Source organism: Leuciscus leuciscus (genome assembly GCF_965113295.1).
Source record: "Leuciscus leuciscus genome assembly, chromosome: 25".
Taxonomy (NCBI): Eukaryota; Metazoa; Chordata; class Actinopteri; order Cypriniformes; family Leuciscidae; genus Leuciscus; species Leuciscus leuciscus.
Window position 1 is genome coordinate 16,596,828 of NC_138724.1, and position 27,319 is coordinate 16,624,146.

General features: G+C 41.4%; 1 protein-coding gene and 1 long non-coding RNA gene across 7 annotated transcripts in view; both read left to right on the forward strand.

Moving 5' to 3' along the window:
• The window catches only part of cadps2 (Ca++-dependent secretion activator 2), a 156,149-nt gene that overhangs the window by 35,551 nt on the left and 93,279 nt on the right, over positions 1–27,319 (forward strand). For 5 of the 6 annotated variants that reach the window (XM_082159265.1, XM_082159262.1, XM_082159261.1 and 2 more), the window contains exon 2: positions 7,930–8,043. In XM_082159265.1, coding sequence (XP_082015391.1) covers positions 7,930–8,043 — 114 coding nt within the window. Of the gene's footprint in view, positions 1–7,929; positions 8,044–18,738; positions 18,884–27,319 lie in introns of all 6 variants that reach the window. The other variant, XM_082159264.1, reaches the window with a different exon arrangement.
• On the forward strand, positions 741–1,312 carry LOC309490955. The gene is made up of 2 exons (XR_014202899.1): positions 741–921; positions 1,133–1,312. It is a non-coding gene; the product is annotated as an uncharacterized lncRNA (long non-coding RNA).

Genomic DNA, 27,319 nt, shown 5'->3' on the forward strand with positions numbered 1-27,319 from the left:
GCACAATGGCGTACATAAATGAACAACTTCACAGGTGATTTTCTCATTGTTTTGATTTTTTTGCACCCTCAGATTCCAGAATTTTTAAAAAACTGACCCATGTGACTTCCAGGTCCAGGGTCACATATTGTACTAAGTGAGCAGCTGTGTACATACTGTAAGCAAGTTGGTCTCAGCCCCTTAGACTTCCTTTGAGAGCATTAATGATGTTTATAAAGTAGGCCTACTCATGTTGTGTTTTCTGGGTGGGTGGGTGAACTAGAGTAAACCTGAACTGTAAGGCTAAAATGATTTCGCCCACTACAGTAACCATTTGAGCTGATTTTTCACTATTAAAGCCACAAATCAAAAACACTTTAATTTTTGTCCTTGTCATTTGAATGACCTCTCCGTCAATCAGGTAGTTCTAGGCTTTCTAGACTTGCTTTTGAAAAAATTGGTTACAATTTCTCTCTCTGCCTGTCTACACTTGTATTTTGAGTGCGATTCATTGGCTACTAAAGAGAGTAAATGCAATAAACACAGTTAAAAATGAATTATTAGAATGAATATCATTAAAAGTGAGGTCACATTAGCAAAATTTCAGTGAAATGCAAAAAAGTTCCATTGTCAATAAGCGTATGTATGAAGAACAGCTCACACACATTCAAACCAAGCAGCTTTCTGGTTTATTACATATAAAGCAGCTTTCTTTAAGCAGCCCTATTTTTACCGATCTAAGCGCATGGTCTAAAGCGCAAGTGCACTTAGGGCGTGTCTGAATCCACTTTTGCTAGTTTAACGACGGGAAAAATGGTCGGCGCGCACTGCGCATGGTCTAAAAGGATTGTTCCTATTCTCTTAATGAGTATTGGATGTGTTTTGGGCGTGACATGAAATAAACCAACCAGAGTCTCATCTCTCGTTCCCTTTAAAAGCACTGTAAAAAATTTCTAACCCTCCCAAATCAAAAATTTCAAGTGACCGATAACATCTAAATTTTTCAATTGGCCCAAGTGAAATTCTTGTTGAAATAGTCTGTTAACATTGGCTCAATGAGAAATAATACGTCAGACTAATTGAAAAATGTAGATGTTATCGGTCACTTGAAATTTTTGACTTGGGGATGTAATTTTTTTTTACAGTGAGGCAGTTGCCCTCGCGCCATGGCGAATTGCTATTTACATTGCAAAATTTGCAAGTGGAAAGACTGAACGTGTCTCCAGAGCGCAAACGGAAAGGTTAAAACACGCAAGCAGACCATCTACGGGACAAGCCAGAATCCACCATATCTTTATGTACACAATATTAAACTTTTACATTTTAATCATTTTATTTTTTATATTTGGCGTATTTGTGTGCTATCTCCCTGTGTGTGTAATAAGCAGATTGTATGCGCGTTGTGGACCTGCCTATCGGCGCACATTACTAATGTGCTCTTTAAATAACAAAAAAAAATACTGCCATTGACTTTAGACCAGGTTTCAGTTGGTTCAAAATAGCAAAGCGTCAACAATGTGCCTAAACACACCTCGTTTTCAGACCAGCACGCCCATGGGTGCAAATACATTTGCTATTTAAACAACGTGGCGCAGGACGTGAAAATGATAACTGCGTCAGGCTGAAATTAGCTAAATAGTTTTGTGATAGGGCCCCTAAACTTTATTGTGAATTCTTTTTGCCACAATAATCATGTAGTTAAAAATCTTTGCCCACTGTATGTCACTATGCACAGATAGCGGTTATGTGACTAAATCCCAGTTTCATTTTCCCTACCGGTGACCCTTGGAAATCACCTTCACAGCAAACAATATCAGCTCTGACAGCAACCAGACTCAAGTCCACCACCAATAACCTTGTGAGAAAATACTGTCATGTCCTTTTCACACAGTCAGCATCTTGCAGTCACTAGAAGTCATTCATTTTCAGTGAGAGTTGGTGATTTTGAGTGACATGAGCGAACGCTGGCGACCATCGCATGTCCAGTGAATTTAGTATTACAAGTTTCAAGATCTCACGCATGTCAGAATTTATCTGAGTTTGGTTCATAAAATGATCTGATGATTATCTGATTCACTGTCAGTCTTATACCGGGTTCAGACTACACAATATTTGGTAACACTTTAGTTTAGGGTCCAATTCTCACTATTTCTAGTTGGTTATTAGCATGCATATTAGGATATTGGCTGTTTATTAGTACTTACAAAGCACATATTAATGCCTTATTCTGCATGACCATATGCTAAATCCCTTAATCCTACCCAATACCTAAACTTAACTACCTTAGGCTACGTTCACACTGCAGGCTGAAACGACCCAATTTCGATTTTTTTGCCCCTATGCGACCTGTATCTGATCTTTTCATGACAGTCTGAACGACACAGATCCGATCTTTTCAAATGCGACCCAGGCCACTTGGGTATGTGGTCCCAAATCCGATACATATCCGATCTTTTGAAATGCGACTTCAGTCTGAACGGCCAGGTCGCATGTATCCGACCCGCACGTCATTGATACGCGAAAAACGTCATAATCCTGCGTTGAAGTAGTCGTCGGTTTGAAAACGGACTGCATATTCCTCGAGCTGAGGTAAATCTGCCGAACGGGTCGACCTCGACGAGCCCGTTAATTAAAAAAAATAAATAAATAAAAGCCCACGGCCATTATATATACGTTATGTTAACTTATTTGTGCTGAATCTGATATTAGATAGGTCAGCGGCTGCTGTCTGGCTCTTGTGTAACGGTCGCTACGCGCGCTCGTGTGTGTGTGTGTGTGTGTGTGTGTGTGTGTGTGTGAGAGAGAGAATCACAGTTAAAGTTTAGCTACTTCCGCAAACAATAAGTGACGTCGTTGAGTACTCTTCTGCGCATGCGGGTCACTTCTGGGTCATTTCACGTTCACACAGGAGATCACAAAAGGTCGCATTTAATTGGAAATGTGAACGGCCTTGCAAAAAAATCAAATTTTTTCAAAAAATCGGAATTGAGCATTAAGCCCTGCAGTGTGAACGTAGCCTTACTAACTATTAATAAGCAGTAATTAGGAGTTTGAGGCAAATGTTAATAACTATAGTGTGACCCAATATTTTTGTTTGTAACAAAAGTCTCACTTTTATGAATTTCTGAAAAACTCCCTGAAGAGTAATTTTTTTTTTCAGGGATGGGTAGTGTCTCACTTTTGTCGCACTTTTTTTCTCGCTGTCTGACTTTTTCTGATATGAGTTTGTGCGGCAGTGGTAGCTACACGTTGGCTGCCTCTGAAATATCATACTTTCCTACTAGGCCTATATAATAAAAACTGAATGGCCCTCATTTATCAAAAGTGCGTACACCAAATTTCCAGCGTACACCCAAAACCACGGTGACTTTGAGATTTATCAATATGGACGTTGGCGTACGGCACGCTCAAATCCTACGCCAGCTCAGGAGGTGGTGTACGCACGTTTTGAGTTAGTGCGGAAATGCGCAGAAAAACAGTTCCTTACACCACAAAACGCACTGACAAACTAAAAGATATGATATATTATGACCCACTGTAAAAAAAAAAAACAATATAGTAATTATAAACTTCAGTGTTTATTTTTGTGCAACATGGACTTCAATGTTTAATTTGTGTGACTTTACCAAAGCATTTGATTTGTAGGCATATGTATTCCTTCAGTTGCGAGCCTGTGCGCTTTACCTGATGTTTCAAGCCTTGTTTATACTTTCGCCTGGCTCCGCAGCGCGAGTCTCCGCAGACTGCGCGCGCACCTCCCCAAACGGACAAGTAATGGGCCATTCACACAGGACGCGGTATGCGCGGCGCAAGCCATTGAGATGATTGGGTTTTATAGCACCGCGCATACCGCGTCCTGTGTGAAAGGCCCATTATACTCTATACTCGACGCGCTCGCTGTCGTACTATTCTTTGAAACGATGGTTAGGCCAGGGTTAGGCCCGGCAGGTGCGCACGGACTGGGTTCAGTAATGAAAGGCTTTCAATGACCAAAAAATTATTCAGACTGACAAAATAATTAAAATGACATTCTTCTTCTTTTAAATAATAATAATACAAATAATAATAATAACGACATTCTTCTTCTAAATAACAATAAGCGTCATTAATAATAAAAATCATAATAAGAATAATAAGAATATTACAAATTGTCATACAATTATTCATGTGAATGAATGGTACTCCACATCACATCACATCATCATCACTATTGTACACCCCAATACATGTGAGGTGATACGAAATTAAATGCTAATAGTTTCAAAACACGTGCTTTAAAATAATGCATTGTGATAGGTCATTTGCTCATCCAAGTTTCTCTTCTTTGCCGTCTTCCGTGTGTCCATGGCGTAAAATGAGGGCGTGGGGGAAGCGGAGACTTGAATATATAGGGGCGTGTTATTCTAATGACGACCGTTTTCAGCCGTGGCATTTATCAAAGGCAGGTATTGCGTACACCTGGATTTCAAAGGTACGCACAGCTTCATAAATCAGGCGGTGAGAGGAGTGTAAGCATAATCTTACGCCAACATATACACCCGTTTCTACGCAAGAATGATAAATGAGGGCCAATGTGACTAAATAAGAATGTCCGAATTCGCAGTAGTATTGTAGCAAAAAGTAACTAGATGACCTATGAAGTGCGCATATTTCCACATTTCTATCCCACGAGGAGAGGATTTGTGAATGGTAGGTCACATGATAATGACAGCAGCGAATGTAGTGCGTCCAGATTACATTCATACTATATAGAACATACTTTTTTAGCGATCCTGAAGTAATTACTTATTCAAAATAATACAGAGAGTATGCAATTTCGGACACAGCCATTTCGTTGTTTTCGTCTTTTTTTCCTTTTAGGTGGCATGCAGTGTTAATACTGCCACCTACTGTTGTGACAACCAGATACTTGGTTACTGGCAATGGATTATTTAAAGAAGTAATGTATGTGTAGTATTAAAATAATATCAATATTTAATTTTTAAATATCATTGTTATCAATGATACTCAAACAGTCTTATACTTTATCACTTTTTTCTTTGCCTCTCACTGCATGCCGGTGTGAGGGATATTAGAGCGAGGCTGTCGACACCCTTGCACATTGCCTTACAAACAAGAGAGACTGAATGACTGTCTCACAAAGAGACAAGGCCGAATCAATCACAACAGAAAGTGAATAAGTTATTGAAAGCGAGACGACAGCGAATGCTACATGGAGGAGATGCAAGCACTATGCTGTTGCTGTGCTGATGTCAAACAAGTGCATTTATTAGACCGTCTCTGGTCAAAGTACTAATAGCACCACAACCACAAACATATTCACAACATGGTAAACAACATCTATGTGTTTGAATCAGCATGGGATATGTTTGTATTTAGAAACCGATGCCTGCTAGCATGCTAATTCAAAGACTTCACGAGGCATAACATTAGATGTCTAACAGATTCATGCCATCAAAATCAATGATATCCTGTAGGTTGCTGTAACTCAGTGGGAATATTAGAATTTACAGTGGCTTTAAAACCTTTGACAGTCGTAGCACATTTCATCCATTACATTTGCCTGAGGGCTCACCATCTATCCAACAGGAAGGGAAATAAACAGAGCAGTTTGCTACAAAACTCCACTGCTTTTCAGGATCATGGTCAGGATCAATGATCGCTTTGTTCGATTACATTGTATCTTGAATTTGTTAAAAATGGTAATATAATAGTGCTTTACATCTGAAATTACTATTTATGTCCTAAGAATTACCTGTGTCCTCAAGAGTGATTTGTGGCATAGCTTTGTGCTTGAAATTATTGACATGCTTTATTTGCAAACAAATCTAACTTCTTCATTGTTTACACTTCGTACAGTGTATCAGCTAAGGGTGTGACGATGTACGATACACAATTTTGGGTTCACAAGATGAGACATTATTTTAACACTATTAAATAAGAAATCTTCAATGATGAAATGTATGACTAGAAAATTAGTCTTTTATTCGACTGAAAGTCACAAAATGCAAAACAATAGAGCTGCACAGTTCTGGATGAATTGAGAATCAAATAATGTCATTTACAAGAGGTTCTGACAAAATGTTGATTGCTGCATTAAATAAAAACATCTATTTAAAATGTTTAATTTATCTGAATTTTGAAAAAACTGAATGAATGATTCAGTGACTCATTAATAAATACTTCAGTTGTTTTATTACTGGATGAATCAGCATTTTTGTCGAATATATTGAATGAATGATTCAATGACACATTTTTTTGAACAGACACTTGTCGTCACTTGGTGGTGTAACGATGTAATCAATACAATCTTATTTGAAGCGCCATGTTAAATTCAATTTAAAAGGAGACTATTTTGATCGCTTCCGTAGACATCAGTGGTTTCTATCCGAACTATAAACTTATTTGTGATTTGAAAAGATTTGTAAAGCTGTTTCATACCTACACATGATCAGTGGCAACGCAGATTTGAATGTTCCGGTGTGATTTTGTCAAAGGTTTAATAAACATAGGTGAATCATTGTCATTTAGGAATGAGATTGTGTGGGAGATCACTATCTTTTAACCATTAACCATGCAGCTCTAGTTTTTACCTAATCATCTTGTAATGAATGTCACTTCAGTTTTACTTTCTGAAAATGAATTATCATCTGCAGTAAAAGACAGAACAATATAAATGCAATTTGCCACAAACTAAACTCCTTCATGCTGATATTCCGAGAATATCGCTGATAATTCACCTCGACAAGAAATATTGTCACGTTTTATTCAAGATTTAATCACGAGATCTCATGGCACGCCTACTATCAGCATTTTCTACCTAAAATATGTAGGTTAAAATCCTCTGATAAAGCAAAAAGTACGTAATCTACTGTTCAAAAGTTTGGGGTCAGTAAGATGTTTAATGGTTTTGAAAAAATGTCTTATGCTCACCAAAACTGCATTTATTTGATCAAACTTGACGCATGACACTTAAAACATTCTAAAATGGCGTTTTGCATTTCTATTTATTATCAATGTTGAAAACAGTTTTGATACTTGATAATTTGATTCTTTGAGGAATAGAACGTTAAAAAAACAGCATTTATTTGAAATGGAAATATTTTATAACATAAATGTTGTTTAATCCTTGCTGAATAAAAGTATTAATTTCTTTAAAAAAAAATTTTTTTTTTAACAGATTGTTTGAACTGCATTTTGGGGTGGGATATGAACTGCCATCTCATGTGTTTTGTTACTTGACGGCTCCTTCTATTTAGGAATTTCCAACCATAGGCAAGGCCTGTGCCAAAGCCGGTTTTTGAAATGGCCATCCTGGATGTCAATTTATGAGTCATAACTATGATTATGACTGTTAATAGTCCTGATTTCTGAAGCTACCTAGTCGTATGCGCCCTGTGGGTAAACTTGAATGGATATAATCCCCTCCAAACAACATCAAAGAGTATGACTAATGTTTTTTGTTTTGTTTTTCAAGCAAAAATTTATTTTTGAATAAAGATGTTTTCCCTCTAAAACATTACAGATGTATTTGTTCCACAGTTCCTGCTGATTTTACATCAGCTTTGGAAACACATTAAGGGATGGGAAAATAATTGTGTTTTTCCCCTCATTATTCATAACCAAAACATCAATAATGGTGAAAAACATTTATGTACAATGGTACAAACGAGTAAAATGAGGATATTTGTATTTATGGAAAGCCATTTCCATGTGCTTTACTAGTTAAATGCAATTACAAATAACAATTTAGCAGAAAATGGCATTTTTATATTGCCACACGCTCAACGGCACCGCATCGCAATCTTAGTATTAACTGAAGAGGTGCTATAGAAAGCATTATTAAAAAATATATATCTCTTATTCACTGAAGAAATGATAAGTAATGTCACTGATTTTCCACTGATCACATCTTCAGTAAACTTGTTTTTTTCTCTTTTCTTTTCTCAGCTTAACAAGCAGCAGTTACAGGTGGTAAAGGAGCGTTTCCAGGCCTTCCTGAAAGGAGAGACACAGATTGTCGCCGATGAGGCTTTCTGCAACGCCGTGCGCAGTTACTACGAGGCAAGAATCAAATTTATTTCTGTATCAAATATACTACTTTCAGCGTGTGCGGCCATTAGTATGTGACTGAAGTGTCTATAGTTGAAGTGACCTTTTTCATGTTGTCATTTTGAGTTTGTAGAATTATTGTCTTATTATTGTGTTGTGTGTATGCATTGGTGGGCACTTGATTTATTTACACAGGCTTCAAACTAAAGCTGAGTCTGAAACCAGATATTGTCTGAGAGTAGGCACTTTGTTCAATGAGGAATGAATTTATGACCGTTAAAAAATGTTTTCTATTTTTTTTGCACCTGCAGAAGAAGCCTGGGACTTTGTGCTTTGGTCAGCTGATACATTTTTGAAAATTGATTGGCTGAATTATTTGTGGACTGCTGCACGAGTGGGCTTTTTTAAAGGGGTGGTATAATGCCCTTTTCACAAGATGTAAAATAAGTTGTTGATGTCCCCAGAGTGTGTATGTGAAGTTTTAGCTCAAAATACCCCACAGATATTTTTATATAGCATGTTAAAATTGTCAATTTTTGAGGGTGAGCAAAAACGCACTGTTTTGTGTCTGTTCCTTTAAATGCAAATGAGCTGCTGCTCCAGGCACAGAGGGCGGAGCTTCAACAGCTTGCACTCACACAGACATGCACTGAACATTTCAAAAACTTTTAGCCTTTTATGTTCAAACCGGATTCAGACAATGATGGAGAGACTCAAGAAGAAGTGACAACATGCAGGGCCTGAATTTCGTTTTGGAAAATGGTGGGGAAATCCCCCCTTAGGTGATTCTTATGGGGGGGAATTTTTTATTTGAGGGGGAGTTCAGACTTTTTTTTTTATTTTTTTATTACAAAATGTATGCTCACTCATTGCATTTTTACAATGGGGTAATTTTGTTCTTAAGAATTTACACAACACAAGGGAAGCTTGATTTCAATCTTTGAATTAAATTGAAAAAAAAATAGCACAAATAAATACAATAGAATAGAGATCTCAATAAATAGAAATAAAGAGAAGTTTTTGCTTGGGTCTAACACTAGTATTCAGAAATACAGAGACTGAATAAAGTAATCAAATGAAAAATAACACTGGGTAGTATTTTAGTCCTGACTAAATTAAATACATAGGCTATTAATCCTGATTCCTTAAAATGAAAGCTATGTTTTGTTATTTTGACAACCAAATTAATGACAGACACATATGGCTGCTGTCCCTTTAAGAGCTAGTGCACAGATTCGGTTTCATTATACGGTCACGTGCGATTTATTCTTATTTAAGACATAACCGACAGTGTTTAGACTAGAGGATACTCGCCAAGACCGAAATTGACATAATTTTTGCATGTTTTTGACTGTTAAAGCGATATAATCCACTAAAAATAACTTTTGTTACCCGCGAGCTGTGTGTGAGGCGGCTTTACTCTATGTACAGTATGTGTGCAGAGAAGAAAAAAACATCTCTCAGACAACGCGCAAGTAGCCTACCGAATAGTTTAAAATCGCGTGAATGCTTAAACTGGTAACACATAAAAAGACGTTATGGTAAACTTTAGTTACTCATGATGCAATGCTGGCCCGATTATGCTAGACGAAGATTTTTTGATAGACGAGAGATAGAAGACGCAGCACAGCTGAATCACTCATGCTGTTTGAGAAATTGCTGAGAAATGTTAGGGTTGGTGATGTCACTAACCCGAGAGGAATGTTGTGTAGTCCCTACCAGCCGTTTGTTGTAGTCCTTAAAAAGCGATTTCTTTAAAAGCAAAAATCTCTCTTTGCTTTGAACTTTGAGCGTTGTAACTTTGCAGATGTTTTGATTATGCTCAAATAGCAACATTACACACTAACTAAAGTTAGAAAAGTGAAATCATAATCAACCACCCCTTTAAATTGCTTTACCTACCTTGGTGCCATTCCTTTTTCTGTCACACACTCACTTTTTTATCTCTATTCAAGTCTTTCATGCTCGTTTAATGGTACGAGGAGGCATGTAACGTTTCCAGCGAATAACAAACAGGCAAAAATAAGACCACATCAATGTACAGTCTCAGACAAGCCGTTCGAATCAGTGTTTTTACGTCTTTCATTGTCAATCACCCTCGTTCTTGCTTTCATCCCTTTCTCTCTTAATTTCATTTTCTTTTAGAACAGGATATGCCTCTCACGTCCTAACAGGATCATCATGTCATATCAGTTGACTCTCCGCTCTATTAATTGCACTGGATGGGAAGCAGCTCTTTGAAGTTTGGTCTGATAGTCACTCAAGCACATGTGGAGGACTCTGGGTTGGCTGATCAAAGTTCCAAATTGTCATTCACTGGCCATCATGCAGAAATCAAAGAATCTTTTCAGCTTCTGTGGGTTTTTTGTGGCTTACGCCACAATGTTTCACCAGAGACTTGTGGGCACTGGGAGTCTTGATTTGTGTTGTCATTCATTATTTAGAAGATGAAGAGGAGAAAGAAATGTCTGATGGGAGTTGCACTGTGTAGTCAATTATTGGTTAGTTTATCGCTAGTTTTGTTGCATCCTAGTTTTGTCACTCATCACTTGTAGTGCAGACAGTAAAAAAGGGTATTCATGCAACCTGTATGGAGTGCAACAGTGACTGCCCACTTCTTCAGCGGACTTGGTTCTGGAAGATTGTAAAGTCTTCATTGAAGAGTTATAAGTCATGAACCAAACCAAGCAGGTGCAAGGTAAAGCACATTATAAACTTTGATTTGAAGCAAAAAACTAAAAAAATCTAAATAAAAGACAAAGTTTCAAGACTGTACTTACCAGCTTTTGTGAAGGAAAGAACTGCAATCCCATGAAGCATTGCTTAAAATAAAAAAAGGATGGATAAATATAAAAATAATTAAAAAAAGGTTGATTGTTGTTTTAAAAACAATGTTAAGAAACTCGAGAATGACAGAGACAGACCATGACGTAAACAGAAGATTTTATGGACTCCGGTACGTCATTGGTCAAGGCCACGTGTGACTGAATCAATACGAGATTCTTGTATCATACGCGTGCGCATGACCATTTTTCTCCATGTTTAACCGTATCCGGCGGTCTGGAATTATGAAATAGAACATCTATGGTGATGGCAAACACTTATTTGATTAGCTGATTTTAATTTAAATAGGTTGGTTACATTTGTGTTTATAACACCGATGGAATTTCGGATGGATCAGAAGTAGGCCTATCCTTTTTTACAGAAAAAATTCCTGTGACCTTAATCGAACATTTGATCATGCAATGATTACATATATGTTCAAATATTTGCCCATTTTAATAATTATCTAATGATGTTTAAAATTAAGAGCAAGTTGTTTTTGTGAATTTGGTCTTTTCAGATTCTGACGAAACTGTTATTGCATCTTATTTCATTATTTCTTCCTACTTCTCCCCATTTCCGTTTTGTATTTAATGTTTTAACTGGCCTCAAATGAAAGCGTTTAGTTATTCTTTAACTCAACTCTTTGTAGACTTTACTGAAGCAACAGAATGCTGCACTCAGAATCACAGTCAATTAGTATAAGCCAAGCCAAGCAGGACTGAGATCAACTCTGAAGATCTCATAAATCACAAACACACATTCTTTATGACGACAAGCCAGGTTACCAAGTAACCTGTTGTATCTTAGAGCTTTCTCGCAAATAATCCTATTTAAATATGAGTGATTCCCCTAAATAATGTTAATTATTGTGTGGAAAATAGATCCCACTTTGTTTTGTTTTTTTTGGTGCTCAGTGAGACTTTGTGGATCATACAGGGTCTAATACTTAGTGAGGCAATCAGTAAAGTAAAATCCTCAAAAGAGGTTCTACACTCTCTTTTTTTTAAAGAATGCTATTTCTGACACAAAAAATAGCTCTCATGTTCACGGTGAAGACATAACTCTCATTAGCGTGTCAGTCAAGCAGGAGCTGCCTGCCACTGCTTTCATTGATTATGACAGAATGTGCTGTGAATTAAAGATGTAAGATTAGTCCCTGCAGATCTCTTCCTCTCCGCTGAGATATATTTAGTGGGTTTACAGGACGTGGGAGCATCACACTGATGCTGAAAGTGCCAAAACCAAGATGAACTACAGGTGTGAGATAGTTCAGTGCCTTTGGTTTGGCTTTTGGATTGCCCAGAGCTCAGTGGTTGTAAAAGATGTTAACAGCTTTTCAAGTCACCATGAAATCAAAATTGACATCTGATTTTTTTTTTTAAGGAATGTTGCAGTATTTATTATAAATCATTTTATTTATTTTTTTAATTCATGTGCCCTCATAATATTTAATCAAAATAACTTCCCCCTCCCTCTTGCAGCGGCATCTCTTCTGTCTGATGACGCGTTTATTGGCACGAGGGCGGGACATCCTGTCAATCACATTAGATTGACCAATAGCAAACCACAACCGTCTAATCAATTCCTCTTGGACAAAATCAAGTCCTGCCCTTCTTGTTTGAGAAGCCATTTCACTTAGATATGTGTCACAATAGAATTTTTTTTTTTTTAAACAGTAAAAACTAAAAATGATTTAATTAAATGAACTTTTTTTGTTGTATTTTACTTATTTTACTGTATTTAATCTTTTTACATTTATTATATATATTTCAAAAATGTATTAATTTTATTTACCTATTTTTCTGTGTTTTCTAATGGAATTCAGGCCTTAGTCTGAGAACACAGGGGGAATTCTGCTGTTTTCATATTTTATTAATACATCCTCTTTTTTTTTTATCCTCCAGCCACCTAACATATTTCCTCTAGCCTGTTTATTATTTCCCACAAGCTTCAATCTTGCATTTGCAGATCCTGAATGTTGTTTGTTTTTGATAAAGGACTGATAAGGAGCTGTTTAGTACTTGCTTTTTGCAAGTTAAGCTGCTCTATACTGGCACTAAGCTCAAAAAAGGCATTGATTTAGAATGCACTTCCTTTTATTACACTCTGAGGACCTGTCAAATTATCTTCAATTATAATAATAGAGCTATTGTGTGTGAACAGAAGAGCTGCCATTTTTATCCTCTCTCCTCAGCCTTTGCCATTTATTGATTATGGCAGCTTTCCATTGTTTGCAGCATCAATATGTTGCCATAGACTCATTTCGATCAATAATAACATCAACCTTCCCATTACGGCCTAATCGAATGTAAAATTCATGATTAGGGCCCCATATGGGGTGGTATTAGCCTGATGGTTAAAGTTCAGGTATGCTTAATATATAAAGATTATATAGATTTCACGTAACGGTGACCATTTTTATCCCCTTGTGAGACATTTTACCCGTTGCTCCAAAGGCAGGCATACCCATTACTATTGATTTAACTTGTTTTAAAAATTCTAATAAACCCTTAAACCTGAGCCAGCCTTGCATTTAGTGCATCTCATCCCTGCTTTATTGGTACTTAGTACTGTACATGAGTGATACATCAGATCATATGGCTTGTTAAAGAAAGGTGTGCTATTACTTTCCACATTTGAGGAGAGGTGCGCTATTACTTTTCTCTAGAATATATGAAACTCTAGTTTTACTGTCTGACTGATAAATGCCAAGAAACAAAGTTATATTGACTTGGATGCTTATTTGAAATGATAAAATGGCTGGGGGAAATTTGTTAGAAAAGAGGTTGTTCAGTTTTTGTTTCATTCATGTCACTGATTTCAATAATGTTATCTTCTCAGAAATTATTTGGGCAATAAGAGCCCTTGTGGCTTGATAGAATCAGTTTCACACAACGAAAAATAATGTTGAAGTAATCTTCAATTCGAAAACACAGTTTCAGTCCAAATGGATTTAGCGATTCAAACAGTGCTCTCAGCTCTGATAAGAGGCTCTAAACCATGATTAATCTGACTATATCTTGTCTGAACCACTCGCATTAGCTGACTAAAAGTCTAAAGGTGCGGTCACAATTTTGTGGGGAAAATGGTCCATTGTTAATGTACAGTCACATTCAAACCAAGCAGAGTTCTGTTGGTTAGCATGGCGAATTCGTGTGACCAACATAAACATGAGTGAAATCTGCATGGGGAACTCTTTTGCCCTCACTCGAAACTCCCAAACGTGTGGTTTCCTATTAAAGGCTGTGTTTACACTGGATGTCTTAATGCACAGATCAGGATTTTGACCATATAAATTTAAATGTTTTTGTCCATCCTGTTTACATTCACTTTAGACACGACTGGTACCCGATATCTGTGTTTACATTAATCACCTCCCAAAATGATTCCGTTGGTGATCGCTTTACTATGCAACATGGTTGACCCTCAGTTTTGAATGGCCGTACTAAAACTATTTTATAATTCACATCGGGTGGCCATGATTATTTACCAGTATGTATAAGTTAAAAGCTTTCATGGATGTTTGCAGCACAAAATCTGACTGAATGGATTTAGACTGGAAAATAGCGGTAATTTCCATTTAGCCTGTTATTTTAGTAGCTCTGTAAGATTTATTTTATTTGAAGTAATTAACAAGAGAGAGAGAGAGAATTGCCTGCGTGCGTCTGTATGTAATAATGATGCTTGTTAGTTTGTTTACAAAAACAGCGAAGTTATCACCTAATTTGCTGAGAAATAGCCTATGATGTAGCCTTCAGTAGCGAAGCTGTTGATTCACGTGGCAGAGGTTGAAAACTAGTTTCAATGCTCCTGAATGTTTGTGGGTGTGTGCAATTTTTTAAAGTCTAAGTTTCCACCTTAGTAAAAGAATAAGCTGTGAGATTTAGGGGCTGTTTACACCTGGCCACTTCATGCGTTTTCTCATATCGGATAGCTATCCGATCGTGAAAAGACCAGGTGTAAATGCCCTCCCAAACGCATTCGAGACGCATTTGAATCCGATCGCTCAAACCACTTCAGGAGGTGGTCTGGGCCGCATTCCAGACGAAACTGGACAAGTGTAAATGCATCTGGTTGTTGAAACCACATATGTAAATTGTACTCCTCCCAAAAATGCTAAAAAAATAAGCATGTGAGAGCGTGTTATAGTCTATATGTAATGTTATAGCCAGATATGACGACGCTACTGGAACACGCATCACCGCAGATGAGAAGCTGAGCATCTACTCATTAAACCAACGTGCAAACTATCGCAAATCAAAGTGAAAGTAAGTCGCAGACGCTTAACACACAATCATTAAAAGTAAAGAAACGAAATGATCTTACCAGGGCTGTTACTGCTCTCTCTTATTGCGATCTTTGATTTTGAAATTTTAGCTGATGATCAATAAAATGCAGCTCATATCTGTTGCTTTCGGTGACTGACGTGCACTCCATTAAATCTGCATATAGCGCGAGAATTGAAGATCGGATTTAAATCCGTTTTGCAAAAACACATTTATGTGACCAGGTGTAAATGGAATCGTTTTGATAAATCAGATAGCTATCCGATCTGAGAAAACGCATGAAGTGGCAAGGTGTAAACAGCCCCTTAGTGTGAGCACATTCAGGCACGTCTGCGTCATAATATGACATTAAAAAGCTATCTAACGTGTTGCCCTTGCCTTGTGGTGGCTTGGAATTCCAAGGGGAATCGTATGTAAGAGTTTACACGCAGGTAAGATGTCCAAATATCTGATTTAAAACCACATTTGGAAGTGGCTCAGAACGGATGTGAAAAAATCTGATCTCATGCGTGATTTTTGTGTTTTAAGCATGAACAACAAATTCTGATCTGTATCAGGCGTGATTTTAAAAAATCCGATTTTTTTGTGCCAGAAATGACTGGATTTTGCCTGCAACATTTCTCAGAGCAACGGTAAATGTGACCTCACCTTAATAGCCAGACCTATTTTGGCCTTTGTTTTTTTAATGCCTTATTAAATTGGACAGTGAGGATGAGACAGAAAACAACAGGAAGGAGAGAGAGGTGAACAGGACTGGCAAAGGACCTCGAGCCGGGACTTGAACTCGGGTCGCCTGAGCGACACTGACTAAAATAAAGTCTGGTCCACATTTCAGCTTATTCTGGTGACATGTATGGTCAGTCATGGTTTGTTTTGATCTTACATGCTGTCTAGTCCTGGTTCACTGTAGATGCCTCAGAACTTTAAACAATATATCAACCTATTACCTTGTAATCAGCCAATCAGGTAGTAAAAGTACTTTCCAGTTTTTTATACAGCAGGTCAGTGGATGGACTGTGAACTAGCTGACTCGTGATACATAGTGGACATCTACACGCTGGAGGTTATGAAGAATACACACACCAAAAGCATTTCACCGCATCCTCTGCAACTTTGTGCGATGAGAAACTACTGTGGAATTAGAAAGAATATCCAAAAGGTCAGGGAAACTGGGGGAGAAACTGGCGGCCAGATATGGATAAAGGGGTGAGAATCAAATCGATCCTGGGGTGCATTACTCGGCGTATGACCTTTTACTTCCATTTTACAGAGAGTTTTGCAGTTTTGCATAACTTAAGACTCCCATATTCTTCAGGCACCCCGGCAGTGTTTAATTGGCATTCCTAAATAGTTTGGTTAATTGCGTTTTCTCTAATTTCACTCCTGAAGCTATGATTTAAATGTAAATTGGACATGGTAATCACATCAATTAAAAACTTAGAAACACCATGGCCTTAAAATAAATTATATCAAATAAATTTCTTCTTCAAAGAATAAAGGTCTCTTTAGGGTCCATCCAGGTTAACATGTCCACTTCAGAGCCCATCTCCAAACAGAAATAAAATGCCTCCACAAGATCAACCTTCAACCTTCCTCTATTGTTATGGAAAAAATAGCCAATCATGCCGTGCGAAAGCTGTATTCGGGTCCCCGCAGGTTAGAGCACTTATTTTCTCAATGCTGTTTATGAAAATGATTTCAGCTGTGCTCGACGAGGGCAGACAGGGCAGGGAATTAGTGTTGAGAGGCTGTAGGATTTGCTGTATTGTAGCGATTAGGTAATGAAGTCAGCCCTCTCTCCCTATAGACTGGCTGTCTGCGTCGTCTTCAGGCCATAACCAGTAGTTATAAGTTATGATAAAATAAGCCTCACTTAATGGATGGCTGATTGTGTAATGTGGCACAGTGGTCTGTAATTTTCCATGATTGTGTCGTGCAAAAATCCTGTACCCCTTGGACTCCAACATATAATCCACCACAAAAATGCATTCATTTTTAAACGACACTTTAAAGGGTTCGTTCACCCAAAAATTTTCATTCAAAAAAGTATTCTCGTCGCTTCATAACATTAAGGTTGAACCACTGTAGTCACATGGACTATTTTAACGATGTTTTTACTACCTTTCTGGACCTCGAAAGTGATAATTGTCTATGAAGAGGACAGAAAGCTCTCGGATTTCATCAAAACTATCTTTATTTGTGTTCCGAAGATGAACAAATGTCTTACAGGTTTGGAATGATAATGACAAACTTCATTTTTTGGTGAACTAACCCTTTAATGAGGATAGTATTGTATAATATTAGTCTGGTTTTTAAATTTAATTGTAGGTTACACTTTACAGTAAAGTTTGATTTGTTAGCATTAATTAATGTATTAAGTAACATACCAAAACTACCAAAGAACATTTTGTGCATTTTTTATTTTTTTTATTGATCTGGATTAATGTTGATTTTAAAAATGAAATATTGTTTATTTTTAGTTCTTGCTAGCTACTACATGAACTAATGTTAACTTATTAAACCTTTATTGTAGTGTTAAGTGTGAAGTACAATAATCGCACACTTTTTGAGAATTTAACATCATGGGATTTCAAGAGAAAATATTGGGTGAATATTTGTGTGGATTCCCATTAAAGAGACTGGATTTTGCCTGTGAAAATTCACTGAACCGTGCTAAATGTGACCACATCTTAATGGATGAAACATGGGTTATGAAAACCATTTTATGTTGACCTGTTGATTGAAAAGATTTTGTGCAACCTCACCCAAAAAAAAAAAAAAAAAAAAAAAAATCATATCTCTGGTTGATTTATCATGGAGTTTTGCACATTACATTTTGACCAGTCCCTCTGCTTCTGACTTTTTCATCATTGTCTTACAGATTATCTTGAGGAATCAACAAGGCTTTGCCCTTAAACATGTTCCTAACACAAACACGCGAGACAATAGACAGATTGCCAATGTGTTTGTTTTGTTACGAGTTGTTTGCCCTTTAGCCAGGGCAGAATCATTTCTGTACACATTCAGCCCGAGGTTGTCGTGATCTGCTCCTTTTTTTTTTTTTTTTTGCCCCCTCCACATTCTCTCTCTCTACCTCACATTTGTTTTTCACTCTTTTCCCATGTGTTTACCACCCAGAGGTTCTCAATTGGATTACTGTGTGACAGCACTGCAAACAGAATAGCTGCAGGCACCGACTTTGAAGGCTGTCAGAGCCATAAGTAAAGGTTTTTTTGCCCTCTTTCTTTCTCTAAATCCCATTCTACATTTCTTTCTGACGTTCGTTCGTACAGTTACATCGCTTTTTTACTTTTCTTTCCTTTTAAAACTTATGAAAACCTTCCTATACCTCCTACTTTTCTCTCTATTTTTGGCTAGTCTCATACATTACTTCATCAGTTTCTTTGTATTCATTGTCACAGAACTCTCCAAACAAACTCAATGTACAGTAGGTCTGATTAGTATTATGGGTTTTACTAGAGAAGAGCCAATTACAGAGTTGATTGACTGGTCGTGTGTCCAGGCATGGTCCTGTACTGCTCATTACTTCCAGTCGCTCTCATTCGGTCTCTTGTTTTTCTGCTTTTACTCCTAGAAAGTTTCCAGAGTGGTATTGTGTCTTGCCAAGCAGTTTGTCAGAAGGTCCCTTTTCGTTGCCAATGGAAACTTGCACCATACTTCTTCGAAACAGCATCAACAGTTTTGAATTGTGTACAAAACATCACGTCTTCAGGTTTGAGGTGATTCCCCATCATATATATTTTTTCTTGGGGTACGATTGAGGCTGGAAAAGCAGCACAGATTTCTATTCAGATGTGAGTAATCTGACTGCCAGGAGCGAGTCCGAAGGCAGAGCTTGAGTTCACATGAAACTCGATAAGACGAAATGCTTGAGCGAGTTTGTGAAAAGGGACAAACACAATAGAGATATAAATGGAGCAGGTTTTTATTGCTAGTGGGAGATGTGACTCAACATTCATATTCATGTAAATACACATGTAAGGGAATTGCTCTTTGTTCTAGAAATCAAACAAAAGGGTTTGAATCAGTGCGTGTCATGATGAGCGACTCTAAAGGCGTCTTCAGTTTTGTAGTCATTTTCTCAGGCTCTTAAGCAATGAGCCGTCCTATAGTTGTTTATCGAGTCACTCCATCTAGATTTCGAAAAAAAGGGGGTGAGAAAGCGAGAGAAGATTTAAATGTTTTTAATGTGCGAACAGCAGGTATGTTTTATTCATGGGGAAGCATATAATACGGTCCGCCACACACAGTCTTTCCCAGACTTTATGAGAGATTTATAAGCAATCTTTAACTTTTGACCATTGAAGGCTCTATAGTTCAGTATTGAATTGCTACCCTCAGGCTTAGTTTTGCTTTAAAAGATATTGATAAAAATTTGATAGCTACCAAACGAAACAGTTATACATTTGTATTTTGGCACGAGAGAGTGTTGCCTTAGTCATCCATATCCTCTGCTTGAGATCAAGACTGTTACATATAAGCTCATTTCTAAAATCTAGTATGCGGCCTTGCTATCTAGTCTAGTGCATACAGATAGAGGAACCTTGTAAGTGATTGTTTTGAATTGCTCCATTAAGGCGCAACTTTGCGTTAAACACAAAGAGCATAGAAATGTTAGCATGTTGCTACGCTAACAGCGCAGTTTTATTGAAAGCATAAAACGTACTCGGTTACTAACGTAACCTCGGTTCTCTCTAGAAGAGGGAACGAGTACTGCGTAAGATATCTTACGCTAGGGGAAAATCCTTTTCCGCGAGATATTGAAGCCAAAAATTATCCTTAATTTTGTAATAATGCAAAACGCGTTGCAGCAGCAATGCAGACATAGGCGAGACAGCTCGCGCGCCTATTGGCTGCTCTGCGGCAACTGCAGCAGCCTATCGAGCGAGGCCTGGCGTGACGTCAGACCCAATCAGGGCACTTCGCGCCCGCTGCGTCACGTCCCGCCGAAATGGGCGTGGTCTAGGCCTATAAATATCGCTCGCAGGCAGCTATTATCTGGTTTTTCATCATCGAAGCAACCAGAGCGTGTGCATGCACGGCAAGATACGCAGTACTCGTTCCCTCTTCTAGAGAGAACCGAGGTTACGTTAGTAACCGAGTACGTTCTCTTACGAGAGGTCTCTCGTACTGCGTAAGATATCTTACGCTAGGGGACCCAATGTAAAACGCCGTGCATGCTGAGATCTGACACCAAAGACCCAAGGGCGAAAGCCCGGGGTACATATAGTGCACAATCACTCAGTGAACTCACAGAGAGTCCGGGAAGAAGGAGGGGTGCAGCCTCACTTTTCCACATAAAGTAGCGTCGAAGGGACGCAAATTTCATCATACAGACAGGGCGGGGTACGGCCTGAACTGATGGGAAAAAATGTGGGTCTTACACAGTTTGCCCAGCTTTAAACTGTCGAAAATTGAGCTGTGCTCAGTAAACGCAGCATTCTGAGCTGAACGCATCAGGTCAGATAATACTGGTAGTTTAGACCGACAGCAGCCTGGCCTGCAGGGCGGGAACCTCTAGGTTATAAAACCTTATAAATGTAGACGGGAGGCCCAGCCTGCCGCCATACAAATATCTTGCAAGGCAATCCCACTTGACCAAGCCCACGAAGAGGCCATGCCTCTTGTGGAATGCGCTCTGACACCCAAAGGGCACTGCATGCCCTTGGAGGCGTATGCCAGCGCTATAGCATCAACTATCCATCTGGATAGGCTCTGTTTCGACGCGGCTAGTCCCTTAGAACGTCCGCTAAACGAAACAAAGAGCTGTTCCGTCTGTCTGAAAACAGACGAGCGAGACACATAAGCTCGTAATGCCCTGACTGGGCAAAGGAGGCTCGCGTCTCTTTCCTCATCAGGGACCGGTAGGGCTGACAGAGAGATAATCTGCGCCCTAAACGGTGTGTTGAGGGATTTTGGAACATAACCGTGCTTAGGTTTGAGTATAACTTTTGAGTCATTGGGCCCAAACTCCATGCACGCCGCGCTCACAGAGAGCGCGTGCAGATCCCCTATGCGCTTCACCGAAGCGAGAGCCAGCAAAAACACCGTTTTGAAAGACAGGTGTTTCAAATCGATTGACTGTAAAGGCTCAAATGGCGCACCTTTCATGGCTTCCAGAACCGTAGAAAGGTCCCATACGGGGACTGAGGGAGGTCTGGGAGGATTCAGTCTCTTAGCTCCTTTAAGGAAGCGGATGACTAAATCGTTCCTTCCTATTGACTGACCAAGCGTTGTTTCTGAGAACGCTGCTATAGCCGCCACATAAACTTTGAGCGTGGAGGGGGCCCTGCCCCCATCCAACAGCTCTTGTAGGAAGGAAAGCACCTCCGTCACATCACAATTTGTGGGTGACACACCACGGGCTGTGCACCAGCCCGAAAACACTGACCATTTCGAAGAATAGAGTCGTCTTGTAGACGGAGCTCTAGCCTGCGTGATCGTGTTTAATACTCCTTTAGGGAGTCCAACATGTACCCGTTGATGGCCCAGACATGAAGGGACCATAGATCCGGGTGAGGATGCCAGATCGAGCCGCGGGCCTGTGAGAGGAGATCTCTCCTCACTGGTACTGGCCACGGGGCAGTACTTGCTAACTGCATCACGGCTGGGAACCAAGGTTGGTTTTTCCAGAACGGTGCTACCAGCAGTACTGAGCATCCTTCTTCCCTGATCCGTTCTATCACCTGAGGCAGGAGAGAGACGGGGGGAAAAGCATAGAGCGGGCGGCGGGGCCACACATGGGACAGCGCGCTCCTGCTCTTGGAGAAAAATTCTTGACAGTGAGCGTTTTCTTGAGACGCAAACAGGTCCACTTCCGCTCTGCCGAATTTCTTCCACAGCAGTTGGACTGTCTGTGGGTGTAGGGACCATTCGCCTGCCGGAACATTGTTCCTGGACAGTCTGTCTGGTCCTATATTCATGATCCCTGGCACGTGCGCTGCTCTGAGCGAGCGCAGGTTGCACTAAGCCCATACCAGGAGGCGTTCTGCCAGCCTGTACAGTTTCTCGGATCTGATGCCGCCCTGGCGATTTATGTAGGATACCACAGACATGTTGTCCGAACGGACCAAGACGTGGTGACCTTTTATTTGGGGACAAAAGCGCGTCAGCGCATTGTCTACTGCCAGCATTTCGAGGCAGTTTATGTGCAGGAGCTTCTCCCGTTCTGACCACTGGCCGAAGAACGGTCTGCCCTCGAGCAGCGCTCCCCATCCCGAGGTGGACGCGTCCGTGGACACCACTTTCACCCTCGAGGAAGTCCCCAGGCTTACACCTGATTGGTACCAGTCGTTCGCTTTCCAGGGTTTCAGAGCTGTAACGCATTTCTGATTGACCCTGAGGCGAAGCAAACCGGGTGCCCACGCTTTGCGTGGGACTCGCGCTTTCAGCCAAAACTGCAGCGGGCGCATGCGGAGCAGACCCAGCTGGAGTACTGACGATGCTGAGGCCATGAGACCTAGCATCTTCTGAAATCTTTTGAGCGGGACAGACGCGCCGCAGCGAAAAGAGTTCGCTGTGCGTCGAATGTCTACCGCGCGCTGTTGTGATAGTCGCGCTATCATGGATAGTGAGTCCAGTTCTGTGCCCAGGAAAGATATTTTCTGACTGGGTGACAGGGAGCTCTTCGCCCAATTGACACTCAGACCCAAATCCTCGAGGTGATCGAGTAAAATGGTCGTGTGTTCTATGAGCACTGCGCGAGATTGCGCTAGAATCAGCCAATCGTCCAAATAATTCAGCACTCGCATGCCTCTCATTCTGAGGGGTGCGAGCGCCGCGTCCATGCACTTCGTAAATGTACGGGGTGCTAGGGACAAACCGAACGGCAGGACTGTGTACTGATATGCCTGGCCCTCGAAGGCGAATCTCAAAAATCGCCTGTGACGTGACGCTATCTGTATTTGAAAATACGCGTCTTTCAGATCTATTGACACAAACCAATCTCCTTGGCGAATCTGCACAAGGATTTGCCTGGTCGTGAGCATCCTGAACTGTCGCTTCACAAGCACTTTGTTCAGTTGCCTTAGATCTAGTATGGGTCCCGTCTTTTTTCGGTACCAGGAAGTATCTGCTGTATAGCCCTCCCTCGCTCTGATCTTGAGAGAGAGGTTCTATGGCCCCTTTTCTCAATAGTTTCGTCACTTCGGCTCGAAGTAGATGTGCTACTTCTGTTTTTACCGTGGTCTCGACACGCGCGACATAGCGGTGAGGGCGTCGGCGAAACTGCAGCGAATAGCCTCTTTTTATAATGTTCAGCACCCACTTCGAAACCCCGGGTAGCTTTGCCCATGCGTCTGCATGGATAGCTAGGGGTCGAATACGAAGCGCGCTCCTCTCGCTCAGCGATGGAGAAGCTTCTGTGTGCTGTAACACAAGCGTGTCGCTCGTGGCATTTGAGGCATGGGGCGCGCTGATGACAGCGGGCAGATTGCCCGCGCTCGACTCCTCTACGGTGGTTAACCGCGAGGGGGAGGGCTGGGCGGTTCCCGTGGGAACTGTCATGTCTATGTGTGGATGTGGGCGCGGGACAGCGGGCACATTTATCACACCGAAAACATTGTTCGCTTGCGTGAAGCGAGTGCACGTTGGTTTCGTTTTTACAGAAACCGTGAGACATGCATAACGTGGTGTTAGTGGGCACTGGGTAGTGGGCACATTCACCATGTTTGAAGCGCAACCGACCTGAGTCGGTTTTATGTGCGCGAGCCCTGTGTGACAGGCTGTGCTTATGTGTAGGGATGGGCACTGGGCAGTGGGCATTCTTACTACACACGAAACACCATCGGCCGTGGCCGGGACACCAGAAAATACGCTCTTTTGGGGATTTATCTGGGTAGCCGTGAAAACGGCATTTGTGTGCAGGCAAGCGGGTGACAGAACCGACTTGTTGGCTGCAGAAAACACTGGAACAGTCACATTTTCTGGAACTGGACGAGCGAATAGCTTTGGTGTGAGTCCGGCCGCAGCGGGACTGGAACACCGTCGTTTTCCTAGCTGTGCTAGGACGACTTCGGGGCCTCGGGCTTCACCGTAACCTTAGGTCGCGAGCCGCGTCCTGCGGGGCGGCGACCGGATGAGCGGGAGCGCGGTCTCGCGCTTCTGGCCTGGCGGCGCTGTGAAGTGGAGGCAGTGGACGGTGGCTGTGGCTGTGAGCTCTGAGCAGACGGTTTTGCACGGCCTGCTGCAGAGCTGGAGCGCTTCGGGAGGAAGTGCTTCATAGCCTGAGACGCTTTCTGTACCTCTGCGAATCTCTCCGCGAAATCTTTGACGGAGGATCCGAAGAGGCCTGTGGCGGAAAGCGGGGCGTCGAGGAACGCGGTGCGCTCAGACTCGGCCATTTCCGAGAGCGTCAGCCATAGATGTCTCTCAGACACGGTGAGAGAAGCCATAGTCCGTCCAATGGCTTGCGCTGCGGACTTAGTAGCACGAAGAGCGAGGTCCGTGGCACTCCTTAAGTCCGGCACGCAGATCGCGTCAGGTCCTTCCTCATCCAGCTTACGGAGGAGATCGGCCTGGAAGATCTGGAGCGTTGCCATGGTGTGCAACGCTGACGCAGCTTGCCCGGCGGCGGAGAAAGCGCGGTGGAGCAAGCTCGACGTCGTGCGGCAAGCTTTAGAGGGTAGGGCCGGCTTAGCGCGCCGTCCAGCGGAGGGCGGGCATAAGTGGGCCGCTATCGCCTCTTCAACCGGCGGCAGCGAGAGGTATCCTTTGTTCTTGGCATCGTCAACGGCGGAGAATGCCAAAGAAACAGCAGGACGCACTCTAGCAGAATAGGGGGCGCTCCAGGACTTGGCGACTTCTTCGTGTAACTCAGGAAGAAAAGGCGCCGGTCTGGACACAGGTGAAGCGTGCTCCCCAGGCAGGAAAAATCCATCCAGCCGGTTGTGAGCGGGCTGCTCAGGCGAAGACCACTCGAGGCCGAGGCTCGCCGCGGCCTGTGCGAGTACTCGCATGAGTTCCGTCTCGATGGAAGCTCTCTTGCCTGACGAAGTGCGGGCAGGGGGCGCGGGGTCCTCAGAGCCCGCCCAATCCTCACTGCCTGACGCCAGGATAGAGCAGGAATCATCCTCTCCCAGCAGGGCTTCCTCATCCGCGATATCAACGGAAGCGGCGGCAGACGGCGGCCGCTGTCCGTCAGGAAGCGAAACAGAAGAAGCCGGGGAAGCAAGCGGGCGAACCGGCGAGCTTTGGCGGCTGAGGGAGGGTTCCGGGGCCCGCTGGGCACGGCGCTTTTTACGGCGCGACGCCGCGGCGGGCGGGGGAGCAGTCTCGGTGAAGACGGCTAGGCGAGTCCTCAGAGTCGCCATTGCCATCAGCTCGCAGTGAGGGCATCCGCCGTCAGCGAGCGCGAGAGCTGCATGTTCCTCACCCAGGCAGGAAACGCAGATCACGTGGCGACACACACACACAGAAATACAGTGCAATAAAGAGAAGGATATAAGCGCCGGAAAGCGCAGCAGGAAGGCAGGAAGGCGGCGCGGCCAGCGACTTCAGTGACTCGTCCCGCTGAAGGTGCTCTCTCTCGACGGCGCGGCTTCTAATCCAGCTCCAGCGATGCGTGTGCTTCGCTTGAAGGATGAAAAATCAGATAATAGCTGCCTGCGAGCGATATTTATAGGCCTAGACCACGCCCATTTCGGCGGGACGTGACGCAGCGGGCGCGAAGTGCCCTGATTGGGTCTGACGTCACGCCAGGCCTCGCTCGATAGGCTGCTGCAGTTGCCGCAGAGCAGCCAATAGGCGCGCGAGCTGTCTCGCCTATGTCTGCATTGCTGCTGCAACGCGTTTTGCATTATTACAAAATTAAGGATAAAATTAAAGATATCTTACGCAGTACGAGAGACCTCTCGTAAGAGAACTGCATAACAGGCATACACTGGGTAAAATAGTTTTCAACTGGTTGTCATAATGTTGTAATCAAAATTGTAAATGAACAATGTTGAAGATATTATTCAAGAACACTTTTGACAACGTTTTAGGACACTGGGTTAGCATACTGAATCTAAAGCTACAAGCAACAACTGAATTTAACTTTGCACTGCATGATCTAATGTGACCAAAACTGAGCTTAGGTGTCAGTATAAATCCAAGACTTTTGGCAGTTTTTTTCTAAGAATCACTGACTGCACTTTCAAGAAAGCTTTTAGTTATATATAAAAAAAAAAAACTAATATGTAAATTAAGAGCATTGAGTGTTTAATAAAATAGCAGTTGCCTATTAAAAACAAAAGATAAACAAAAGATGTCCTATGGCTGATTTTACATTCTAGTATTCAGAAATCTGACACTGAAGACTGAAAATTCAACTTTGCATCTCAGGAATGAATTACATTTTAAATTGTAATACTTTTTTTTTTTATATTACCGGTTTTCCTGTATTTTTGATCAAATAAGTGCAGCCTTGGTGAGCATAAGAGACTTTTTCCAAAAACATTATAACCTTTTAATGACACCAAACTTTTGAACGGTACTGTATATTCAAACAATTTTATAATCAACTTCTCTGCTTCATCCACCATAAATAACCTTTACAGTGAGCTTGTTGCAGTGGATTCTGGGATTGCCTTTACAAAGAGTGCAAGCTATGCTTTACAATTTGGCTAAAGCAAGGTGTTTTAAAGGGATTGTTCAACCAGAAATAAAAAATAATAAAAAAATCTGTTAAAAAAAGAAAAGTCTGTTTTGTCCATACAATGAAAGTCAATGGGATCCGGTGCTGTTTTGCATCCCATTGACTTTCATTGTATGGACAAGAACAGCTGAAACAGCCCTCAAAATATCATCTAGTATGTTCAACCAAACAACGAAAGCCATTCAGGTTTGGAATGACATGAGGATGAGTAAATGAGAACACTTTAAAGTTGTCGATAAGTTACTGCCTTACTTTTAGGACAGTCCTCATGATGTGGTCTAGGTAGACAACTCGTAACAGAGCAATAGTGTGAGGTTATTTATCACCCCTCCCTCCCATGAAGTAAAATACGCCATATATAATCTCCAAGTCTTCCTTCATAACCTGCTCCCTGCTGTTAGCAAGGCACCTCGGCCATTCTCCTTCATTCTTTTGCCAGGATTAATTCCTCATATTAGCTTTAATTACACAAATGGCTCTGTATCTTATTAATCTCTCCATTGCAGACGGAGCACAGCTT